This window comes from Otolemur garnettii, unplaced genomic scaffold, assembly GCF_000181295.1.
Source record: "Otolemur garnettii isolate 467f Iridium unplaced genomic scaffold, OtoGar3 scaffold00007, whole genome shotgun sequence".
Lineage (NCBI taxonomy): Eukaryota > Metazoa > Chordata > Mammalia > Primates > Galagidae > Otolemur > Otolemur garnettii.
This window is the reverse complement of record NW_003852402.1, coordinates 21342159-21367754: the sequence shown is the minus strand read 5'-3', so window position 1 is coordinate 21367754 and position 25596 is coordinate 21342159. Positions and strand designations below refer to the sequence as shown.

General features: G+C 42.1%; 1 protein-coding gene across 26 annotated transcripts in view; it reads right to left on the bottom strand.

The window, feature by feature from the left end:
- The window catches only part of ANKS1B (ankyrin repeat and sterile alpha motif domain containing 1B), a 1028517-nt gene that overhangs the window by 332890 nt on the left and 670031 nt on the right, over positions 1–25596 (bottom strand). For all 26 annotated transcript variants that reach the window (XM_023509216.1, XM_023509217.1, XM_012801222.2 and 23 more), the window contains one exon: positions 2205–2303. In XM_023509216.1, coding sequence (XP_023364984.1) covers positions 2205–2303 — 99 coding nt within the window. The remainder of the gene's footprint in view (positions 1–2204; positions 2304–25596) is intronic.

The window sequence follows — 25596 nt, the reverse complement described above, 5'->3', positions numbered from 1 at the left end:
TTTTAAGCAGGGTGTGGTATGGCCTGATTTAAATCTTATAAGGATCATTCTAGGTGCTACATGGACATTCAACTGTAGAGCGATAAGAAGGTAACCTGGACAGAAATTAGAAAACCTCTGAATAGTCCAGCTAGAGAGGACCAATCAATTCAAGTAGTCTAACCCAGGATGACAGATTAGAATTCCTCATGGTAGTCTAGTTAGTGGGGGTTGGTTTAGTCTAGGTTGAGAATTACTGAGGTGGTGAGAAGTTTCACAAAGCAAGTGACATGATGCTATCTGAGCTGAACACATGGGCAGCATGTGACAAGGGACGGTATCATTCATTGATTTAGTGAGCAACTATTTTTACAGGTCAGATACTGTGCTATGTGCTGGAAATATAGCAGTACTAAGCCCTTCACTGAAAGTGAGAAGACGACCGGTTGAAGAAGTAATATTTTAAGTAAAGATACAAAAGGAAGGAGGTGAACAATAGGCTCATAGGAATGACCTCTGGAATTAGCACTGCAGATGTTTTATTCTTTTCCATTTGGTGCAGAAAACGGTACAGTTGGACTTTGTATATTTGTCCTTGAATTTGCAAAAGTGTTAAGGTGTGATCAGAGGAAACTCAGCTCCCTGTCTTTTTTATTTATTTTTATTTTTTTTGCAGTTTTTGGCTGGAACTGAGTTTTGAACCCGCCAACTCTGGCATATGGAACTGGCGCCCTAACCTTTTGAGCCACAGGCACCACCCTCAGCTCCCTGTCAGGTGGCAAATTTCATCAGATAACTTTCTGGGAAACAGTGGTTAATATTTATTTTTCTCATTCTGAGAAGCAGAAATTATAGCTTACTGAGAAAGGAGAAGAGAAAAAGACAGTGCGAAACACAGGGGCAAGCTCATATATCTACGAGCATCTGTTATGGTTCGTTGTTACCCTGACTCCAATCTTGCCCCATAATCTTTTCCGAGGTGCATGGCCCAACTTCAACTTTCCCTCCTTCTACTTCCTCTTGTTCACTGCCTCCAGAATTCTCCAACCTAGAGCAGTCCCCTCATGTCCATTTCTACAGAATAAATTCCAGTTTTTTCAGCATGACAGACATTACTAACCCAACCAACTTTTCATGCTTTATCTCTGACTCAACTCTATACTGTCCAATTTTTTTGTTTGTTTGTTTTTATTTTTTGCAGTTTTTGGCCAAGGCTGGGTTTGAACCCGCCACCTCTGGAATATGGGGCCAGCGCCCCACTCTTCTGAGCCACAGGCACCGCCCTCACTGTTCAATTGTTTTAATCAAGTTGGATCTTCTTTTTTTGATTTATTTTTTTTTAAACAGTGACAAAGTACACGTTACATAAAATGTATCATCTGAAGCATTTTTGAGTGTACAGCTCAGTGTCACCAGCACGTTCGCTGCGCCATGCAAATCGCACTGGATTTTAAACCACTAGGTATTTGCCTGGTGCTTCCAGCAACTTGTTGTCTGGACCCTATTTGTATTGTATGCTTCCTTTTCGTCCCCTGAAATGCCTTCCCCTTTCTTACCAATTAAAATCCTACATATTTTGAGGACTAGTGCTGGGATCCTATCTCTTTCTTTAGGCTCCTTTGAAACTTGATCTGGAAACAGAAGGTCAACTCTGTTGCTAGGGAACACACTGCTTACAGTAAAAAACAGGCCTGGCTGGTAAATTGCACCTGGCCTGGGACGATCTACACATGAACCATAAATGGATGTGATACTTTGGGCATCTCTGACTGATGACTCTTGTAATTAGATTCCTTATAAGGACCGTGCAGCCTGTCAATGGAGTTATTATAAGAGATATTGTCTCTTATGTACTAGGAAAATTTAAGCTAAGGATATTCCTGTGCTCATTCAAACCTATAATGCCTCTCATCTTCTTGAACCTGAGGGGGTTGGCACTGATCGCTGTACCAATGTTAGGTACAATGATCTTCTCCTAAAGAAGAGAAATTCTGAAGCTTCCCTCCTGGCCAGCAGTGTTTTCTGTATTATTAATACGTCCTTCTAGGTAAATCTGAAGCTCAGTGGGGACCATAGTAGTCCTGTGAGTCTGAACGTGCAGGTGGCCCTAAGGAGACCTGCTCTTGTAGGTTGCATTGGTATGCAGAAATATGGTACTAAAAACTCCAGACTTAAAAATCACTAGGAACCATCCCTAGGGATAGGGCGATAAAAGCGTTGCTTACCTTTGGAAGGAGCTGGATTGCCTGTAGTATTCTTTGCCTGTGCCCAGAATTAAGGATTCCAATTTCCAACAGATCTTGATCTTCCATAACATTGCTTCCCTGAGACAAAGCCAGAAATGTTACAAGTTGAATTATGCACTTGTATTGTGAGTACAGAACAAGGATTTATTTAACACAGAGAAAAATAACCAAGAAATGATCTGATTTTTATAAACAAAGACACAGAAGCATTCTTCCGTGAGGGTGAGGCCAGGGCAGGTCGCCTTGCCTTGTTACTGCTGTGAAGGCAAGGTGAAAGCTTCCCTTCCCTCCCAAATCTCTCCCGTAGCCTACTATTTATGGTTGGATTATCTGCTTGGACGATTCATTCCTGTGACTTAAAACTCCATTTCTGTGAAAATGTGATTGCTTCTAGGAAGAGTTGCCATTCAGGATTATAGGTGACCTATATGTCGATTTGAATAAATCATTTCTTTTTTCTCCCCCCTTGCAAACAGATATTGTGAGGAGGGCCAATAGAAAAACATTGAAGCATATTGAAAGGTTACAAGTGAGAATTATGAATTCATTTTAAAATGTTGAAGGCCAGATGCCTGATCAAGAGACAGGACGCTGCCCAGAGCTGTTCTTACTTCCTACCATCCAGTGATGGAAAGGGATTGTATAAGGGCAGTTGGAATTCTGTGACTGTGCTGGGGTGGCGGCACTTGCTTGGGCCTCCAGAGGAGATTCAGGATGTGTTTTCAGACACAATGACATCTAATCAGATATCTGAAGGGTGGTCACGACTGATTAACCAACAGAGGCAAGCACAAAGGCTGGATTATACAGATATTGCATGCAATGCTGAGGGCTTTAAACTTCTTCCTGACCGTAGCAGGAAGGTTTTGATGAGAAATAGTTACATGATGAGATTCCAAAGTGCAAAAGACCATTTTGGCTTCTGTGGCTGGCGCTTAGTCTCCCTGCCTATAAAATGATGATGCTGAGCCACGCAATGTCCCAGGACCTTTAATCCTGAAACGATCAGATGTCACTAGTTATTTTAAACTTCGGATTGATAATCGAATAAAAGAGTTTATTGATGGCTCATTTTGTCTCTCAATTTTCATCTTTCAGAGTTCGTCTTTAAGCTGGGAGTCTTTAGCTTTAATGTGAAGAGTTTATAGAAGTTCAAGAAGTCAGATCATTCTTTTTTTTTTTTGACAAATCAAACTGTGTCCTTTTAGAGATACTTAAGAATAGAAACGACAGAATACCTATTTATGGAGAGGGATGGGTACTGTGGGAGAGTCAAAGGAAAAGAGACCGAATTGGAAAGGGCAATCCTGGAGGCACAGAGGGAGGCAGCCGTGATTGTTCTAGAGGAGATGAGGGCACAGACGGAGGTAGTGGTTATGGGAGACAGAAAGAAGTAGGTGCGGGCAGCGCCTGTGGCTCAAAGGAGCAGGGTGCCAGCCCCATATGCCGGAGGTGGCGGGTTCAAACCCAGCCCCTGCCAAAAACTGCAAAAAAAAAAAAAAAAAAAAAAATAGAAAGAAGTAGGTGGATCTGAAAACTATCAAGAAGTCTGACTTGCAGATTGAATACGTTAGAATGATGGAGAAATGGGGCACGTGTGCTGGTTCCAAGCTTGAGCAGTGTGTGGGTCTTGATGCTTTTTCCTGCAGTAATGGAGGAGGAGGGGCAGCGCTAGCTTAGTGCAAAGTGATACTCATGTCTTCCCAGGACAAGGACAGAATAGATGGCTGTAAACAGTTTAATATCGGACTACGTTATAAATGGCTAATTGATCACTCTTAGGAGGATTAAAGCCATTAGAATGGTACCAGAGCTGGGGATTAAAAATGGGCATTCGCTGAACAAAAGCCTTCTACCTACTCAAAGTGTCATGCCTATACTTAAGCTATATTGGCCATCTAGGAGGAAGCAGAGGGATCCAGGTATACAGCAGCACGATAATGAAAAGCCTAATGAAAAACAAATAAAGCTGTCTTGGCAACATGCCACAGGAAACACTGCTCTCAAGAAATTACTCAGCACACACAATAGAGCATGGCTAAGAATATAAATGACTTCATTTTGAGAAAGCATTATTATTTCCAGAAATGGACTAGCGCGGCACGAGCAGGATATGTGATAGCATTCTGACTTCTACTCTTTCCAAAGGAGTTGGTTGGTCTGTAAAAAAGTTCTTGGTCCCCTAGAGAGAATTAACAGGTTTTTCATGTGCTGAATTAGCAAACACAGCTCCAGCTCAGGCAAAATGCAGGACCTGGTTTCTTTGCACAAACAGAGAACATACCAAGATTCTATAGTCTGTAGTAGCAAATATTTATAGGTCGTCTCCAAATTTCAGTGGCTGGACAGTGAAATGATTTGGACCGTTAAATCATTAAGAACCATTGTTCTTCCTTGGTCCTACTGATATACTCTTTTTTTCTACCCTCAGTGAGAAAGGAGACTTTTTGAAGAATTGTAGGGAAGTTAGACATTTTTAAAGAAGGTGCTAAGTGTATAACAACAACTGCTCTTTGGGTTGAATTTTCTAGCATATAGGATAATTACCAAATACTTTTGATGAATGAGTAACAATCATCAGAAGCATAATGAAAATTGGGAGAATGTGCCAAAGGGCAATTGAAAAGAAAAGGAGGTACTGTCTCCATGAGGCAAGAGGTTAGAAATTTTCTCCCCCCACCTTTTTTTTTTCAAATTATATATAGAGATACCAAAAATATCTTCATACATCATGCAGCTGATCTTTTGTCCAAACAGCAGAGGATTTGTGGTCTAAAGACCTGAAATTGAAGCTGGACATGGTAGCTCATGCCTGTAATCCTAGCACTCTGGATTACTAGAGTTTGCGACCAGCCTGAGCAAGCGTGAGATCCTGTCTCTACTAAAAACAGGAAAAACTAGCTGGGTATTGTGGCAGGTGCCTGTAGTCCTAGTTCCTTGGGAGGCTGAGGCAGGAGGATTGCTTGAGGCCAGGAGTTTGAGGTTGCTGTGAGCTAGCACCACACTGTAGCCTGGGGCAACAGAGTGAGACTCTATCTCTACCTCCCCCCAAATAAATAAATAAATAAATAAATAAAGACATGTATTCAGATTTGGATCAGGGCTGGGTAAACTTGGCTAAGTCATATATTCTTTCTAATCTCCATGGTCCTTACCACAAAATGAGGCTTTTTAGTGAATATGTGTTAAGTTTGAAAATACTATGATTTGAAATTGTGTTTGACTTTCAATTAGTACTTCGTATCATTACATGTACATGCAGATTGTATGTTTCAAAATTATATTTTAGTGCTTCAGAATTTGTAGCCTAAAGTTCCCTTTAAGAAGTGATTATAGAGAAATCAAGAACTCACTTCTTTTCAGACTGATAGATCTTTGCATTATGAACATATGAAGTTTCTTATTCAAGGAAATTATAGAGTACATTATTTTGTAGTATTTTAGATTCTTAGAGGTTTTCTGAAAAATCTTACAACTATCTCACCATTTCTTTTGCATGTGAGTAACCACTGTGTCCTCAAGGACAGTAACACCCCTCTCCTTCCTCCTAGGTAGCTAGAATTGATTTTGACTTCATCATTTGCCTTTACTGAATGTTAGAGAATCTCAGCTTAACTCCTTCTTGTTTTCCTTTAGTAAAAGCTGAACACATACTCTAGCTATCATCCTCCTCCATCCACTTTTCACATAATCGCCAGATGAACAGTCTGTGGCCCAACACTTGATCCTGCCTGTCTTCTGTGTAATCACCTCCCATGCTGCTCTCCCTTCTCACCTCCTAGGTGCACCTGTTGCCTGGCTTCTTCCTCTCCCATTTACTCTTCAACCTACCAGAATAAACTTTCCCTCCCCCACCAACCGCACAGAAGTTCTCTTCCAAATAGTGAGGATGGTCTAACCTAGTTGATTCTTTCCAGTCTTGATTTCAAACATTTACTGGCCATGTCGGGGATGGTTACCATAGTGGACAACAAAGATCCAGAACGTGTCCCTCAGTGTAGAAAGTTCCACGAGACAGTACTGCTCTAAGGGCATAGATCTTGAAACTCCAGTCAAATCACGTAGATGGGACAAAAATGGGAATCAAACAGGGGATCAGAAATACTCATGAGTCATTCTTGAGATATAATTATTCATGTGTCAAAGTGCATGAACAATAAGTTGAGGATTTTTAGCAAATTCTCTTCTAAATTTTCAGCCACCAAAAAACAAATTAGAAGCCTGTTCTATTTTCACTAGTATTTCTTGATTGTGGAGCTAGAAGTCTGTGCTATGAAAATGAAAAATCCAATCGATAAATGGTTTAGTATTCTCTTAGCACCCTGTAGGCACACTGGATATGGTGTTTAGGAAATAATAATCAATAGATAAAGTTGTTTACTTAATGACTTTCTAGATGAACAAAGGCCCAAGGCTTTCTTTTTTAGATTAGCTGTTCTTTTCCTGACAGGCCATGTCTAGGGGGTCTTCACTGCTTTCTTAAATAATGAAATGAGGAAAAATCACCTCATATTTTACGCACTGATAGCTGAAAGCTGACATTTTTCTGACCATGGGGAGAGTATCTTAGGTATGAGATTTTCTCAGCTGTGACAAACTAATAAGATGACCAAATAGAACAAAGAAATAGTGTATCATATTTAATTATCCATTCGGAATAGAACAGCTATTTATTGAAATTATTTCTCAAAAATATCTATACTGATGGCTCTGTCTCTCTGAACCCTAGCTTGAAAAGTTCTCCTATTTTCATTTTCATATTGTATTAGATTCATTTAGAAACTGTGCTTCATATTACACAGTATATGAAAGGACAGGGAAGCGCATTGAAGGACCCCAGGGAACAGGTTTGTTCTTAATATAAGCTTGACTCGGGTAACATTATTTATTCTCTCTCTTCATTCAATCCAAGGCTGAAAAAAACCAAGAGGGTACTGTTGATTGAGGAAAATTGCTTTTGCTCTATAATTAACTAAATTAGATTCTTTGCCACAATTTGTGTGGCCTTAAATATTTAAAATAGAATAGCTGTATAATAGAATGACACCAAGATCTTGCAAGCTCGCACACGGGAGAGTACGTATTTTAGATTATTTATTTTTTATTTTTGCGGGAGACAGTCTTACTTTATCACCCTGGGTAGAGTGCCATGGCATCACTCCAACTCCCGAGCTTAGGCAATTCTCTTGCCTCAGCCTCCCGAGTAGCTGGGACTACAGGCGCCCGCCACAATGCCCAGCTATTTTTTGTTGTTGTTGCAATTTGGCCGGGGCCAGGTTTGAGCCCACCACCCTCAGTATACAGGGCCAGTGCCCTACCCACTGAGCCATAGGTGCCACCCCTAGATTATTTTTAATATAACTTTTTTTAACAGCATAAGTAATACGGTGCTGTAAATCTATACATGAGTTTCTTGGAATAATAAATTTGCCTCTTAGTTTAGATGATTTTCAATCTAACTTTTTTTACAGCATAAATAATATGGTGCTGTAAATCGGTACATAATTTCTTGGAATAATACAGTTGCCTCTTAGTTTCTATGAAAGCTTTGAGTCAATTTGATACCCAGTTACAAGGAAACCCAGTGCACGTCTTTTCTGTGTGATGATGAGAATAGTTATGGTGATAATACCAGATGGATAGTTCTCCTCTCCATGTGAGAATAAAGACTCATTTAGTGTAGCATAAAGGAATATGGGCTACTCTAACTAATCTGATAATGGGTGATCTTCCAATTTTAATTTCCTCTCTCCCATTAATGAAATGGGAGAACGATAAAGCTTTGTAGTACTTTAAAAAACATCTCCCTTCATTTCCCACCGAAACATATTCTGTCCCTGGCAATCAAATTTCTTTTACAAAAATTTACCTGAATTTTCATGTGTTTAGCTTTTGAAGAAAAAACTCTGGATTCAGATCACAGCGATTATCGATCAAATGAATTTTATATCACTGATCAGTAAGTCACAGAGCCGCTGATCTATGCAAGTTATAAATTTTAATGAAACAAATTATAGCTTGGATTTTTTTAAAGATTTGCATTTAACAGCTAACAGGATTATAATAAATTTTCTATCACCGTTTTTTTTCTCTTTCTATTTGAAGCCTAGTTCCCCCTTGAAACATCTGTTTTCAAGCTCTGGAGAAAGAGAAGGAATTGAACTCATCAGGTATTTATTTGTAAAGTATCGAGGAAGGTTTGTTGATACCCTGAATTATAATCATGATTCATGAGACACGTGTTCGTGTAGATTTTTGAATTATGTATGTTTATAAAAGACTGTAGAGTCATTTATAAAGTAATTTGTACTGCCTTTGGTCAAAAAATCTTAGGCTACAAGAAAAGTAGCCTATTCTCCAATTTAAGGGTGCTAATCCATAGTTCCTACAAGTAATAAGACATGTTAATAGCAACTGAATATATCTTATGTTCTTTTCTCCAGATATGCGTATATGTATAAATACAAATCTTATTAATACCCACTGTCTGCCTTCAATTTTCACACTAGCAGCAGTTGGTATAAGTTACAGTAAACTGCACACTTATTGTCCCAGGTACTGGTCTAAATGCCTTGCATATATTACCTTATTTAATTCTCATAACATCTCTTTGTGGGAGGTCCTTAAATAACTCATTTTCATAGCTGGTAGGAGCCTTTCTGATAACTTAACCCCATACCATCTCCACTGGGGTTAATGTAGGAGAAAAGGTTCAGTTAAAAAAAGTGGTTCCATGCAAACCATTTATATTTTCACTTAGGAATCATATAAGATTCCCATTTGGAAGCAAGTGTTTCTATGCATTTTAGGTTTGATTTCACCGCATTTGAGCAACCACAAGTGTCCCTCTATGGAAGAGAATTTGGAACGCTGTCTGGCCTATTCTTCCCTCCTCTGCTTCAGCTTTTTCTGTTGACTGAATCACAGAATCAGGCTTGGCAGGGACCTGGGGGGGCTTTCCAGTCTGAACATTCTCCAACTAAGGACAAAGCTTTAACTTCTCTTTTGAAGCATGGTGTCTAACTGGGTTTCACTGTCCCTGCGAGGGTAGGGTGGATATTTCAGGCTTTAAACAGTCTTTCCCAGCAGCTGAGTCTGAGCAGGGGGTGGGGCCTATGTCGGGGGACACCTCAGTCCTATGCTTTTGGCTCCCACTGTGATGCAGACTGAGTGTTACAGGAGAGCTATTAGAAGAATGTGCCAGAAGCAGAGATGAAAGGAAAACAGTTAGCAGCTGTCCTGTGTCCTTCTCTAATCACAAGCTGTGAAGCTAAAAAAAAAAAAAAAAAAAAATTCCTTGAGTAGGCTGTCCATAAACTTGGCAGGTATTTGAGTTTTGTTCTTCTATCTGATATGCTGAGTGCTTTTCGGCACCTCATGAGAGGAAAGTGAACAGCAATTAGGTGAGTTCAGACACCTGCTCTTAGCAGGCGTGGAACGCGGCACCTGTGTGTTTAGAGCACCTCTTCTGACAAACGCTCTCTCCCTGGCACTGCAGACTTCCCTCCTTTGTGGGGAAGCAAAAAGAATTTGCTCCTGCGTCTTTCCAACGCAGCCGCACATAATGGGGTGGAAAAAGCGCCCCAAAAGATTAATAGGAACTACCAGACATTAAGCATTCACTGTGTGCCAGGTACTTTGCTCACCTTGCTTATAAACCTTGCAACAAACTTGTGAGGTAGGTGGGATTATTATATTTTCAAGTGGGAAACGGAGTCACAGAGACAAGATACCATTTGGTCAAGTTCTCACGGTTAGTATATGATGAATCTGGGATCAGTGTTTTATTCCCACTCTGATGCTGATGCTCCCTTCATTACAGAAAGGGAAGTGCATGTTGAGTAGGGGATATTTTCTGGATGGAGGTTTGAGGCAATCGATAGGGAACATGGCCAAGAAGTACCTCCCATGACCACATTTTCGTACATGCACAGCCCCACATATAGATTGACGGACCAGGCTGAGCAACGGCTATAGTTTCTCCAACGCATTGTATTTTGAATAAATTATTCATCTTCTGAAAGGCCAGATGGGTAGTTCTCCTTCTAAAGTAGAAGGAGATAGATAGATTGATAGATAATACCGTTGCATTATCAAGAAAAGTGACTTAGAATGTTTGGCTGACGCCTTAAGTAACTTAGCATGTTCTGAACCAGGACTAAGTGGGGTCTGGGAAATAAGTGTGGCATTAGCTTGGTGTGAGAGACTCAGTTTGGTCAGCTGGCAAAATGAAGTTCTCAGCTAGGGATGGGGAGATGGAGTTCTCAGCCAGGCGCGGTGGCTCACATCTACAATTCTAGCACTCTGGGAGGCTGAGGCAGGTGGACTGTTTGAGCTCAGGAGTTTAAGAATGGCCTGAGCAAGAGAGAGACCTCGTCTCTACTAAAAATAGCCAGGCATTGTGGTGGGCACTTGTAGTCCCAGCTACTGGGGAGGCTGAGGCAAGATGATTGCTCGCTTGAGTCCAACAGTTTGAGGCTGCTGTGAACTATGATGCCATGGCACTCTACCTAGGGTGACAGGGTGAGCCTCTGTCTCAAACAAACAAAAAATGAAGTTCTCAGGTGCTCAAGGTCAGTGCCCTTTGAGCAACTCTGCTCCAGGTCTCCTCCAAAGCCAGCTGTAAGAGGACACTGGAAAGGAATTAAGACAGGGGGTGTCTGGGAACATACTGAAGATGATTGTGTACCTCACAGAATGTGTTCTGGATCTAGAGGAAAGAGAGTGGACTGCAGTCCCCTGGGAAGGCTTCCCAGGCAAGGCAGCCTGTGCTGGTGAAGGTGGATAATTTGTCCCTGTGGGAACTGGTAGGTCATTCAAAAGGGAGACTCATTAATCCATCCAAGAGATGATTGTTCTCCAAGAACAGACATCTCCAGACTTAGGATGATGGGGTCTCCTGAGACTGACAACTCAGTTCAGAAATAGCCAAAAATCCTTAAGAGAAAAGGAGCAAAGAGGAGGAAGGGAGGGAAGGAAGAAAGAAAGGAGAAAGAGACAATGTTTGTTCTTAGGGGTGACAGTAACAGAGAGGGGATAGGGTTGCTGGATGAAATGCAGAAATTCAGATTGGACTGGAATTGTGTATTTTTATTTGCTTAATCCATCAGCCTTAGAGAGGAGGTCACGGAAAGCTGGAAATGAATTCAGTGCAGAGCTACTGAGGTGGGCATCACCACTCATTCATCTATTCCACGTGGATTTGTTAAACTAATTTTTTTGAGCACTTACTCTGTTCCAGGTTGTGGGCTATGGTTCTGAAATACACTGAGGACAGGACAGACAAGGTCCCTCTGCTTTTAGCATTCATAGTTCAGTGGAGAAAACAGGAAAATAACCGAATAACACATAAAACAAATAATCAATCATCAAAGTTTTAGGAGTGTTTACTCTCTACCAGGCACTGTTCAGCACTTTGCCTTGTGTATTGTTCATTAGAACTCCTGGGGTTGGTACGGTTATTCTTATGTACAAATTAAGAAGAGAAAGCACAGAGGAAAAAAAAATGAAAGCACAGAGAAGCTCAGGATATGCCCAAGGGTGCACAGCTAGTAAAACTGAAATAAAGGGAATTAGGAAAGTACTGAATTAAAAAAAAAAATAAACAAATAAACAAGGGAGACCTATGTTGGAAAGCCCAGTGAGAAAAGTCTGAGAAAGTGACAAGTCATTAAGACTTGAGGGATTAATGGAGCAAGAGAAGGGCCACAAGAAGGGTACTTCAGAGAGAAATACAGCAGGTGCAAAGGCCCTGAGGTGGGAAATGCACCAGGCATATTGTAGCAGCAGACAGAAGCCTGCTAAGCAGAGAACTGAGTGACTGAGGGGAAGGAAACCTTGGAGGAGAAAGCAAGACATAAACTAATGCAGAGATCGCAGACCCTGACAGGGGCTTTGATTTTATTCCAAGTGCAATGAGGAACATCGAGGGGATGAAACTAATCTTCACCTTCAGATGTACTCCGGCTTTGGTGGGAAGAATGGATGGAGAAACTGGGAGCTATGGAAGTTGAGCCTCAATAAGAAAGTTGAAATAACGGCCTGGAAACATCAAACACCTGAAGGAAGTGTGATGAAACACGACCTTTGGGAGCGCCGTGGCGACTGGTCTCACTGGGGAGTCAAGTTCCCTAACCAAATATAATCTTTTTTTTTTTAAAATCAAAGAGAAAAGCCAGATGGCAAAGATAAAAGGCAGAAAATTTTTTGATAAAGGTTCTACACTGAAACAACTATGGAGAAAGATTTAGCGGCATCTATGAAAATGAAAATGTTCCTACTCCGTGGATCATGCAATTCTATTTCCAGGCTGTGGCCGACATGACTGGGAGGGCAAGTCCTTGTTCCTGTTCTCCCTTCTACTTTGGGAGCTAGATAAGCTAAATGTTCTCAGCCTCTCTTGAAGTGATGATTGGACATGTGACAGAAGTTGCCCTATGAACTTCTGGAAATGCTTTTGCTTTCTTGATGAAAAGGAGAAATTTTCCTGCTCCCTTTCTGTGCCCATAAGAAGGTAGGATGGAGTTTCTTCAGGATGACTGGGTCTACCATTAGACAAGGTGACAGAGACGGAGTCACAGTCCTTGGATTACCAATAAGAGATACTGCCATTGGATAACTGGAAACGGATAAGCCTGGGCTACAGAAGAGTCAGTCCCTGAATAAGAAAGGTTGATCTATCTTTTGCACTTAACTCTATCTTTTGCATCTAAATTGCTTTAACCAGTGCTGACCAGTCAGTGAAAATGATGGAGATGTGTACCATGGAATACAACAGAGGTCATAATGAAGGCAACAGGATATTTATTGTTTGCTGTAGACAGACTGAGACGTGAAAACACAAAGGGTAGCAGAGAAGGAATATTAGAATGAAAGTTATCAGAACCAAGCTGGTGTGTGGGTGTGTCAATTTATAGCACCGCTTCTCATTTTGACTTACGATTGTGAAATCGCATAAACAAGATTACTTGAAGGAATTTCTTTCCTCTGGATTTTGGGTTCTGTTTAAAATCAAAACATGAGCAGAATTACCAGTGTTCAGGCGAACACTCTGGGGTTCACCGCATGCAAAATTATCCACATGTTCGTGGGGTTAACCAATTTCAAATTTGGGAGTGGCTTCCTGCTTGTAATGGAAAATGACAGGCATCCAGAGATCGTATGAAGTTATGGTTCTAAAGGAAGTACATTTTTACATAAGTGTGGTATTCTATTAGAAAAAAATGTTATTCTTGAAATCTGAATGCATTTATAATCTGGACAGGGCAGAAACTATAAGAACATGGGAGGCTATATTGGGGTGGCCTCAGTGGCCTCAGTGCATGGCTCTTCCCTGAACTCTTGGACATAAAGGTTCATATTCAGGTCCTCCCCTGAATGCCTTCAGCGGACAGTAAGTGGGGATCACTCTATTCAGACAGTTGACTGATGGAATATTCCTGACTTTTCCCCACATTCACTTTTGGTTTTGATTTTGGTCCTAAAGACAATTTTTCTTAAGATGTCTTTAGGATAAAAACATTCCTTTCCTTGTGAAAACTTCATTTTGGCTTGCTTCACTTTTAAAATTTGGTGGTGGGAAAACCTGCCCACAGCACAACATTGCAATTAAGTGTGAGGAGATGTTTGCTAAGGGCAGGTGGGCAGGAGACTAACCCAACCAAGAAGTTAAGCTAAAAGCCAACTAATACAGCCTCTTTGGAAAGAAGTATGGAGAATCCTCAAAGATCTCCAATTAGATCTACCATTCGACCCTATAATCTCACTACTAGGTATCTACCAAAGAGAAAAAAAAATCATTTTATCATAAGGACATTTGCACCAGATTATTTATCACAGCTCAATTTATAATCGCCAACATGTAGAAACAACCTAAACAGCCACGAACTCAGAAATGGATTAACAAATTGTGGTACATGCACACCATGGAATACTATTCAGCCATAAAAAAGATGGTGACTTCACATCTTTTGTAATATCCTGGATAGAACTGAAATGCATTCTTTTTAGTAAAGCATTACAAAGAATGGAAAAGCGATTGCCCAATGTACTCAATACTAATATGAAGCCAGTAGCTGATGTGATGCATGTGCACATGGGAGAGAAACTCATTTCAATTCAGGTTGGGGGAGGGGTAACACGGGAGGGGGAGAGGGAGGGGTGCTCTCACTGAATGGGCACAGGATAAGGGTGTCTGGCACACTTTTTGTGTGCAAGACATAACCACAAGAGGGACTCTACCTAACAAAATCAAATACTTTGACCTGGTTGTTGGTACCCTCACATTAACCTGAAAAAGATTTTTTAAGTAAAAAATAAAATTAAAGAAAAATAAATAAAAGCTGAGGAAGACCACGGCTGCCTAACCCCACCATTTGGCCTTGACCTGAACACAAAGGGAGATTTGTACAAGGCCCACAAACATCCTTGTCCTTCTTACAACATTCATACCAGGAAGGATGTTCTCATTTTTTACACCATTTTCTTCACTGAATAATATGATTCAAACGGAAAGAGGTGTATGGAAAAAGGAGGGAGAACTATCCTTTCTCGAAGTGAATGCTACTAAATGTCCCTGTCTGATTTTCAACTTAAAAAATATTATTTTTTCACAGAGAACTCAAATGTATTAGCAAGAAGAGAACAAGTGATCCCATCTCAGGGTGGGCAAGGGGCTTGAAGAGAAACTTCTCTGAAGAAGACAGGTGCATGGCTTACAGATACATGAAAAAAATGCTCATCATCCTTAATCATCAGAGAAATGCAAATCAAAACTACTTTGAGATATCGTCTAACTCCAGTAAGATTAGCCCATATCACAAAATCCCAAAACCAGAGATGATAGCGTGGATGTGGAGAAAAGGGAACACTTCTACACTGCGGTGGGAATGTAAACTAATATGTTCCTTTAGGAAAGATGTTTGGGGAACACTTAGGGATCTAAAAATAGACCTGCCATTCGATCCTACAATTCCTCTACTAGGTATATATCCAGAAGAACAAAAATCACATTATAACAAAGATACATGCACCAGAATGTTTATTGCAGCCTGACTCGTAATTGCTAAGTCATGGAAGAAGCCCAAGTGCTCATCAACCCATGAATGGATTAATAAATTGTGGCATATGTACACCATGGAACATTATACAGCCTTAAATAAAGATGGAGACTTTATCTCTTTCATGTTTACATGGATGGAGCTGGAACATATTCTTCTTAGCAAAGTATCTCAAGAATGGAAAAAGAAGTACTCAGCCCTACTATGAAACCTATTTATAGCTTTCATATAAGAGCTATAACCCAATTATAGCCCAAGAAGAAGGGAGAAGGGGAGAGGGAGGGGAGGGGAGGAGGGAGGGTGAGTAATTGGTGGGACCACACCTATGGTGCATCTTATAAGGGTACATGTGAAATTTACTAAGTATAGAATATAAATGTCTTAACACAATAACCAAGACAATTCTGTGAAGGCTATGTTGACTAGTTTGATGAAAATATTTCAAATTGTATATAAACCTAGCACATTGTACCCATAATTGCATTAATGTACACAGCTATGATTTAATAAAAAAATTATTTTCTCATTTTATTTTGAATATATCAGACTGGAAAATTGTTAGAACCCAGAGCCATCTCCTCCCTTCCCATCTCTCTGGCAAAAGGTATACACTATGTTGGATTCTGTAGTAAACCTTCCTTTGCTTTCCCTTACAGATTCACTAATTAATCATGTGTTTATAAACACCAGAATTGGTTCTGTCTGATTACTGAAATATTTGTAATTTATATAAATATACATTAATTGTATATAAATAAAACTATTAAATAGGAAAAAAAATCTGACTAGTAGTAAAATCATGAAGTCTTTACTTTACTTGGGCATTATTAAAAATGGGCACCACTTGTCTAGGTTAAAGATCTGACAAATAGCCAGAGTCTCCTGTTTCTTTCTCCTTGGTATCATACGTCTTGTCTCCTTTGCTGAACAGCGACCGTCTAAGGAGAAGGGATCAGGCCTTCACCACGTTCGCATCTTCCTTAACCCCTGTTTGCTAAGAAGGCAGGAGCAGAAACATGAAGTACAGATTTAGGAGAGTATTCAGTTTAAAGATCACTAGATTGAGTCAGTTTGTAGGAAAAAAACTGAGAAGTTGGAGCTGGCAGTTGGGCCCAGTCAAGCATGTCTGTAGTCCAAGCTACTCCGGAGAGGTTGAGGTTGGATGGTTGCTTGAGCCCAGGAATTTGAGGCCAGCCTGCTCTACTTAGTGAGATCCCCCTAACCCCCAAATTGGAGCTTGAAATTCTAATATGCAGGATCCCTGATGGTGTGTTCCCTCCACCACCCCTGAAGGAAAGATAAAGATGGAATTGCTGGGACACCATAACATCAAAATGTTCTTCATTTTTTTTTTCAGTTTTGCAAATTCTCATGATTTGATTTTCATCCAGGACTGTCAGCTGAGACATCTGATAATCTAAAAGCACTCAGAGAATTAGGATCCCATATGGCTCAAAAATATTTCCTATCCAGCAGGAAAAAGAGAACATAATGTGAAAACAATACCGGTATCTCCTTCGATTTACATGTACAAGGAGCACAAAGGGATTTAAGTCATTATTCACAGCGTAATGAAGATCATAAGGATCAATTATAGCAACCAAAATAAAGAGCATTCCATGCTGCACGACCACGCTACCCTGTAAAAAATTAGAAGTACCTTTCAAGGCAATGATAGTAATGGATTTATGTTCTGCCTGCCAGAAACAACCACCACGAGAAATGAGCACTGAATTAGGAGTCCCAGTTTATTACTAATTAATTGCGTGAACCTGAAATGCCATCTAACTTTCTTGGGCCTTTGTTTTCTCAACTGAACCATGAGGAGGCTGGACCAGATGTTCCCTGCTAACACAGCATCTGGTCTGGAGGTTCTAACAAGGAGTGTGTCTCCTCCTATACTTCTATTGTCTGGAGAATAATTAGTTCTTCTTGTTTTGGGGAAAGTCATTTTCTTCAAATGAGTGTTCGGTATGGAGAGAGAGATTTATGTAATGGTGAGGAAGGAAGGGCCCTGAGGCTCAGGAAGCTAATTTAGCCAACTGATTTAAGGAGAACAACTGATATTCCCGGGGAGTTAACTGTGAGTTAGACACTGTGCTTTCAAACCCTGAGATGGTTCTATAAAATAGCTATAGCTATTAGCATCCCCATTTTATAGATGAGGAAACTGAAGCAGAGAGATAAGTGGTTCTATCTCTGTCAGGTTACTAAGCTGAGTGACCTATGGCTGCACGCTGAGTAGCAGGGCTGCTGCGGGAACAAGGCAGATGCTGGAGTCAGATGCCTCCTGGCTTCCCCGAGGCATCCAGACAGGTGTCTTCCACCTGGAGCTGCTGCAGACAATGGATGGAGTCTCTCTCTACCTGCCGGGTGGTCTCCATTAACCCTCTTTCCCAGGCAGTGCCTGTGGCTCAAAGGCGTAGGGCACCAGCTCCATATATTGGAGGTGGCAGGTTCAAACCCAGCCCCAGCCAAAAACTGCAAACCACACCCCCCTCCCCACCTCTTTCTCATATTTTCTGCCCTGGGATCAAAATTATTAATTGAAAGAATAAGGAATTGGGACTCCCTGTACCCATGTCACAGCTTTGCCCTTCAGCAGTCATGGGACTGCGGGTCAGTGACCATCCTTCTTCATCTGTAAAATGGGGATGCTGCTGAGGTCTACCTTTTAGAGATGTGGTGACATAATGTTTGTGAACTTGCTTTATAAACTTTAAAGTAAAATTGCTAAAAATAAAGCATGCCTGCTAGGAACTACTTTTTTTTTTTTTTTAATTTTAGAACACAGCACTGTAAATCTTCGTTTCATGTTGTTTTTGCCGGAAATAGTCTATTCTGAAAGAGGCAGCATGTGTGGTGGGAGAAAAATGCAGGTTTTATTCCTAGCTCTGCCATTTACTTAGCTTTGTGGATTCAGACGAGTCACTTAATCCAGGGCTCCCAGGGCCCCGCATTCGGGGCTTAAGGCTCTGTGCTCGCTTTCCCGAGGTTCTTCCTAATTTTTGAGTTTGTGGTTGCTGAGTAGGGACTTATGGGACAGCAGAACGTCAGCTGGGGTTGGCGCCTTAGCTCACAAGAGATGGCTGCTTTGCAGGGATGTGTTCTCAGGTTTTCAGGGAGACCCTCTTCACCGCTCTCTTGTGCTCTGGCCCCTGCCTGACGGCCTCTCTTTCTCTGCCCAGCTCTGAAACTGCTGAGATCCACCCTCCACTTCCAGCAGTGGTGTGGCACCAGCAGAGAGGGCTTTGGGTGGGGCATTCATGCCTGCAGTATGGCCTGCCAGCTGTGACCACCCTGATGTAGGCACCAAACATGTCCTGGTGCAAAGATTTAAAAATGCTGGTGGGTCCCCAGTCTGCCATGGGTTGGGGAGATGGACAGGGAGTCTCCTGGGTATACTTCCCCAGACCTGCCAGAGCCAGGCTCTGCGGTGGTCCAGGGGTGCTGCAGGCCTGGCCGTAAGGTGTCTCTGCCCCACCCAGAGGGTAGGTCCAGAGCGCCTGTGAGAGGCTGTACTCTTCCTCTAAGAGTATTTGTGCCTGGAGCCTCTCTTGGCTGCCTTCATACCTATGGGCATTCTCTCTCCTCCTAACCTTCCTGGGTTTGGCCTATGTTTGTGTTTTTTGGCCTGCTCAAGGCACTTTTGGCTAAGAACCCCCAAATACAAATGCTTAATTTCAATGACCCTTCTCAGGAGTTAAATGCTCTAACGTTTGCTTGAAAAAGTGGCATCGTACAAATGAACAGCAAAATTCAGGCTTAGTAAGATTTTTGTTTACGTAGAATGTTAAATGGCAAATAAAAAGATACCATGAAAAATCAAGACAGAGATTTCAAAAGGAAGGAAAAATCTCTGTGTATTTTTCATGGCACTCTTCCTTCTGTTTTTTGAATAAGGAGCCTCGTGTTTTCATCTTGCTCTGGGCACCACTCCTGATGCAGCTGGCGATGGTCCCGGGCTGTGGGCTTCGTCGAATCACCTGGTCATGGTTGTGCGTCACACCGCAGGTCTATCTGTGGCCGCTCAGTGACAGAATGTGGATGCTCTATCCCAAGAATGGCTCACTAGCCAGTTATCTGTGGTTTCATCTTTACTTTTTAAGAGGGTAGAAAAGGAAAAATGGGAGCCATTCCTTTGGCAACTGTAGATAGAGGTCATTTAGCCCCAACAAGGATGATGCTTCATTAGAGGCTAATTAGGTATAATCCCCATTTCTAGTTCTGGGGCTTGGCGCAAACAGTCCAAGGCCAATGAGAAATGCTGTAACTCGCCAGGACTTCTGGGCTTTCCTATTCATTCACGCATTCCTTCTCTCCTTCCCTTACACTGTTTTTTCACATCCTTCACTAAGTGCTTATCGTGCTGCACACGTGTTGTTGAGTGTTGAGAATTCAAAAGAAATTAAGACACTCTCTTTTAAAGGAACGCCAAGTCAGTGGGGGTGGGGAGAGGCAGGGTGGGGTGGAAGACAGGCGCATAACTAGATGAATTTGGGCTGCAGTGCACACAGTGATAATAGCTCACAGAGAAGAGATTGGGGAAGGACACTGGCATGGATCAGGAATGACATTTCGGGAAGGGTGACATCTCTGCTACCTGTTACGTGGTGAGGCAAAGTTACCCATGATAGAGAAAATGGTTGAGGCAGGGAGGAGAGGGCATTGCCCAGATCGGTTACAGGATAAGCAAATGGTATAGAGTGAGTGCAAGCCAACAAGCAGTGTGTAGCGCTAGTCAGGCTGGAAAAGCTGGGGGGAGAGACCCGGTAGTGGGCTTTGCACACCATGGTACGTAGTCTGCTTCATCCCGCAGCTCTGGCCAGGCAGCAGGTGGTTTCATGCCTGGAAGGAAGAGGGCTGGATTTACAACTTAGAGAGCACAGTCCAGTGGTTATTTGAAGCGTGGAGGTTGGAAGCTGTTTTAAGGACCTCTTGCAGCAGTAATGCAAGAGACGATGAATGTTGGTGACAGCACTAGTGGGAAGGAATGTATTCAAGAAGTATTAATACTACAGAGTTGAACTGGCTGGACTTGATTGTAGGTGAGAGTGGAGGGCAGGTGTTATGTGTGCTTGTCAAGTCTCTTGTTTGGGCGGTTGACAGTTAAGGGGTCAGATGAGAAATAGGCTTTAGGAGGAGGCACCGTGGCACACGCCAAGAACGTGTGTTCTGTGTGGGACATGGATAGGGGCCCACGGAAATGGCAGAAGATGTCAGCCACTGGGGGAAGGTGAAGCTGGGGGGAGATGATCGGAATCGAGATGGTAGCTGTGACTGTGCGACGGATGAAAGCACCACGGAGAAGAGCAGGGGAACCCCAGGAGGAAGGGAAGGACGAGGAGGTAATGAGAGAAAGAGAGAGAGGATGTGGTCTCAGGAGCCAAGAGAGTGAAGAGCTTCAGGGATTAGGATGTAAACCAGCTGTTACCGATGGCAGAGAGCTGCTAAAAGACACGGGAAGGATCCTTGACGTGGTAACACAGAGCAGCTGAGAGGGCTCTCTGGAGGAGTCTTTCTAGGACACGTCCCATGTGGCAACCAAGGCCAGCTCAGAGGATCGTGAAGTAGAAGGAATGGAGACCGTGAGTGCAGATGACTGTTTTGAGAAGTCTGACAGGAAGGAGAAAATTGGCAGCATGGCTGGAGAAGGAGCAGGATGAAAAGCAGGTTGCTGTATTTTCTTCTTTTATTTTTATTTATTTATTTATGGATTTATGTACTTAATTATTTTTGCTTTTAAGACCAAGAGACACTGAAACCAGGAAACAGGCAGAAGTGAAAGCAAGATGGAGGCACAGGAGAGAGGGAGGAAGTCTGGTGGGACAGGAGGGGCAGGCCGGAGAGGGTGAGATAAAGGGCCCAGCAGCAGGAGGCGGCCATGGGCGGTGGAAAATCCCTGGGATTCTACACTGCTGGTGCTTCTGCCCTCCTTGCGATGTGTCAATTCCTCAAGCTGAGGTCAATGCCACTGTCTCTACGCCTGAAACTGAGCAGCAAAGCTATGGGCAAGGTTGGACAACTGTGCTGAGTGAGTTCTCTTTACACGTTCATGTTATTTAATCACCAATAGACTGTACTTTGCCCGGGAATTCTTCTACAAGCCTTCCCTCACCACTACCCCCCAGGTCTCTAATCTCGCCTTTATATCCCTCAGCTCTATCCGATTCTTTGCTTTTTTGAGTAGTTTGAGGTTACTCATCATGGGCTCCATTGGACTTCTCTCTTTCTATCTTAATTTTCTATGTACCCACCTTGATCTCACTTGTTTTTTTTTCCCTGCAATATTAAAAATTCTACTGATCTTTCTAGATCCAACTCAAGTGATATCCCCTATCTACGTTTTGCTTTCATCTTACACATACATTTAAAAATCATTTGATGTCTTTTATGTTATCTTATAAGCTACTTAAATGTTTTTTAGAACAAGGAAGCGATTTAATCGACCAATTAATCATCACGATACCTTTTCTTATCTCTTTTTCTTTTCATCGTTTTTCTCTCTTTGATTCACTCTTAGATTATTCCCTTATTAAACTACCAACTCCCTTAAGGGCAAGTAAGTGTTTTTTGCATCATCTGTTCTAGCAGTGGCAATCAATGTTACTACAGGATGGATTGTGATCTTGGAGGACAGGAATCGATGAACACACAGGTATAAGAGATGCACACATAGGCAGAGATACGTTCTCTAAAGTATACCCATTTAACTCAGTACTTATTACACACTTACTTGCTAGCAGTTGACTGTGTATAAAGACAAATAAAACAACACATGATTTCTGTCTTTTTGGGGGAGGAAGGACAGAATCTTACTCTGTTGCCCTTGGTAGAGTGCTATGGTGTCATAGCTCACAGCAATCTCAAACGTTTGGGCTCAAGTGATCCTCCTGCCTCAGCCTCCTCAGTAGCTGAGACTATAGGCACTTGCCATGACCGCCCGGCTAGTTTTTCTATTTTTAGTAGATATGGGGCCTTACTCTTGCTCAAGCTGGTCTCAAACTCCTGAGCTCAAGTAATCCACCTGCCTCAGCCTCCCTGAGTGCTAGGATTCTAGCTGTGAGCCACTGCATCTGGCCTGATCTCTGTCTTCTAAGAATGCAAATCCGCTGTAGCATTTTAACATGTATGTATGTATGTGACATCAGCACGTGAACACTAGTCACTACAAGGGATGGGCTTTTAGTGTGAGCAGATTTTAACAGCCATAGGGCACAGCATGAGCAAAGCACAAATCTGTGAAAGACCACGGCTAGAAGACAGGGTAGCATGGGAAGAGATGAGGCTGGAAATTGAGTGTGGAAGCCGAGAACAGGAGGGCATGAATGCCATGCTGGCACAACTGGACTTTTCTAGGTAGGAAACCCCGAGTGTCCCAGAACTTTTAAGGCAGAGGATATTAGATCTGTGTTTTTAAAAGATAACCCTGTCAACAGGATGGAGGGTGAATTTGCAAAGAATGAGATTGGAGATAGATAGATCGATAAGGAGGCTTTTGCAGTACTGTAGGTGAGAGATAATCAGGGTCAAACAAGGTCTAGGTGGTTCCAGATTAGATTTTTACAGTGTGTGCATCTGTGTTGGGGGATTGGGGACGGTGGTGGTGAGCAAGGTTTCTGATCTTCTTGTTTGAAACACATTAAGTAGTAAACAGTAATAATGAGTACAATTTATTACCCAGTCTGTAACACAGTCCTCCAGATTGGCCCCTGGCCATACTGAAATCTCTTCTTTTTCACTCCACATCATCCTGTAGGCCTAATTTTGACACTTCGTTCTATAGGATCAAGTGTTTGCTCTTCTCTTTTTTTTGCAGGGCTTAAGTTCTAGGCACCCTATGAGCACCGAATATCCTTCAGGGCAACAGGTGTCTTTCACGTTTCTCATGGTGCTTGGTAGAAGGTTTGGCAAATAGTGGACACCAAGTAAGTCCTTGTTGAATTGCCCGGTATTACCTGCGTTTCCTCAGCGTGATATGTCCTCTTACTCTTTGGCCCTTGGAATACTTAGAATTCTCTCTCTTTCTCTGTACCCCTCCCACCCCCACATTGTCCCTTTCCTTTGACTTGGCTATGTCTACTCAGCACTTCTCTGTGAATTGCTGTAGGATGCTCCTGCACTGGGCTAGGCACCTCGGCTGGGTAGTCCACAGAACTGCCCACTTCCCTACTCTCAGCTCCGTGATAGCAGACTGCCTTTCGGAAATCTGCTCAGGATTTATCCTCAGCTTGAGCACAGCAACTAACACACAGTGGGGAGATTTGTTAAACGAACATGACTTTGTGTGGCTCTTGCATCTTCAAAGAGCTGGATGGGAAGCCCTGGATCCATCCAAGGGAAAGAGGTGATGGGAAACTATCTGGGGAAGCATCTTGTCCTTCATGCTCTTAAACTAAGTAGAAATGAAAGTCATTCTTTTTTTGAGGATTTTCATGCAATTAAGACTCTGGAGGAGAACACTAAGAGAGTTCCAACTTCACCTTTCTATGCCGTCCCTGAAGAGCATACTAACTAGCTGCTGAGACGCCTGTTCTTCTCATGTGCCACGCTGTCACCTTCAGGGTGGACGTTCCTGTGGGGCAGGCTCAGTAAGCTTCTCAGAATTAGGAAGCAAATATGCCAGCAAAACAACAAAACCAGAAAGCCAGATTCCTCTTTAGAAAGTCCTTAGGGGTATAGCTTTAGTGTTTTGCAGGCAACTCAAGGTCACAGGCAGCACAAATTCCCTTGTTCCGGGACATCGATTAAAATCGTACAACACAATTCTGCTTCCTACTGCCTGGTACTATATTAAGCACAAGAGACAGAGGTGTTAGGCGAATCAGCCATGATCCTCGTGCTCATGTAGTTCACAGTATGGGAAGTGAAAGAATCGGTGGTGACCTGATTTTGAAGAGGGTGATTCAGATCAAGACCCAGGTTTGGAACTGGTCCACAGGAAGATGAGTGGTTTCTAGGAACACAGCTCTGCAGGAACAAATGCATATCCCTGAGACAGGCTGTGTCATGGAGTGAGGATTCTCCCTGGCAGATCCTTTCCCAGGAGTATCTGCCTAGACTCAGATCTTCACTTCGGGACAGTGCTCATTTTTACCATCTGGGGATGATCTTAGCAGACAGTAGAAGGGAATCAATGACTACAGGTGTCCTCATTAGTAAAGTATGTAAAATATGAGAAATTTTCTATTAATCTAGTATCTTCACATCTTTATATTCAAAGCATCATCAGCCATCACTATGGTGTAACAGAAAAAACTCAGAATAGCTAAAAGGGCCTGGATTAGAATTACTCACAGCAGAGGTGCCATTACAAGGGGCCACTAAGTTGAGTGTTAGAACAAGGGTCAAAAGATTTTGTCATCTCTGCCCTTGAGTGGCCCAAAGCCACGTATTCTTCTAAATCATATTTGAGACTTTTCTTTAACGGATAATGTTTTAAAAGTACTGAACCCATGAAATGAGACAACAGAAATAATATGCGTACACAGTACCCCATTTTGCATTAATGTACACAGCTATCATTTAATTAAAAAAAAAGAAAGAATATGCGATAAAGTTGGGCAAGTAGTACCTTTAAAGTTGTTGCCAGTTTCCATAGTTGTCTTTGGACAGTTAAATTTTGATCACTAATTGCTAATAATAGTCTGAGTCACAGTTTATATCCTGTAGAGCAGTGGTTCTCAACCTTCCTGATGCCATGGCCCTTAAATATAGTTCCTGTGGGTCGCGACCCACAGATTGAGAACTGCTGCTGTAGAGCCTTTCTTCCCATTTAACTTCCACTTATATTATCTCACTGGTGGATAAAGGCTGACAGGTTAACTGGGTATCTTTAGAATCATTGTGGGAATGAGAACAGTGGTCCAGATGTCTGCTGTTGCTGTGACGTTGCCCCTTCCCACATCACTACATCATAACAACGGATGAATGACGGATGCTACAGCTGAAGGAAAAAACTCAGGAAATGGAAATAATAGGGTGAGAATAAACAAATAGGAAATGAATAGAAATAAGTCTTTAACATTCAAATAAATTAACATAATAGGTAGAAAATATATGCATACATACTAGATGGTGACCCCATTACGCCACTTTTGCCCCTAATTGTTGAGGGCAGCAGTGACACCACCACCATTTGGGTAATAGTGCCCAGTAGAAGTGATGCGAATGGGGCACTGACAGACTCCTGCCAGATGGTTAATTAGCAACCTCCTCTGCCATGTCACCTCCAACTTACAAATGGAGTGCAAATTAAAATGTTACCTAGATGTACTCATCATCCCATAATTTCACAAAGGATGTCTCTGGGG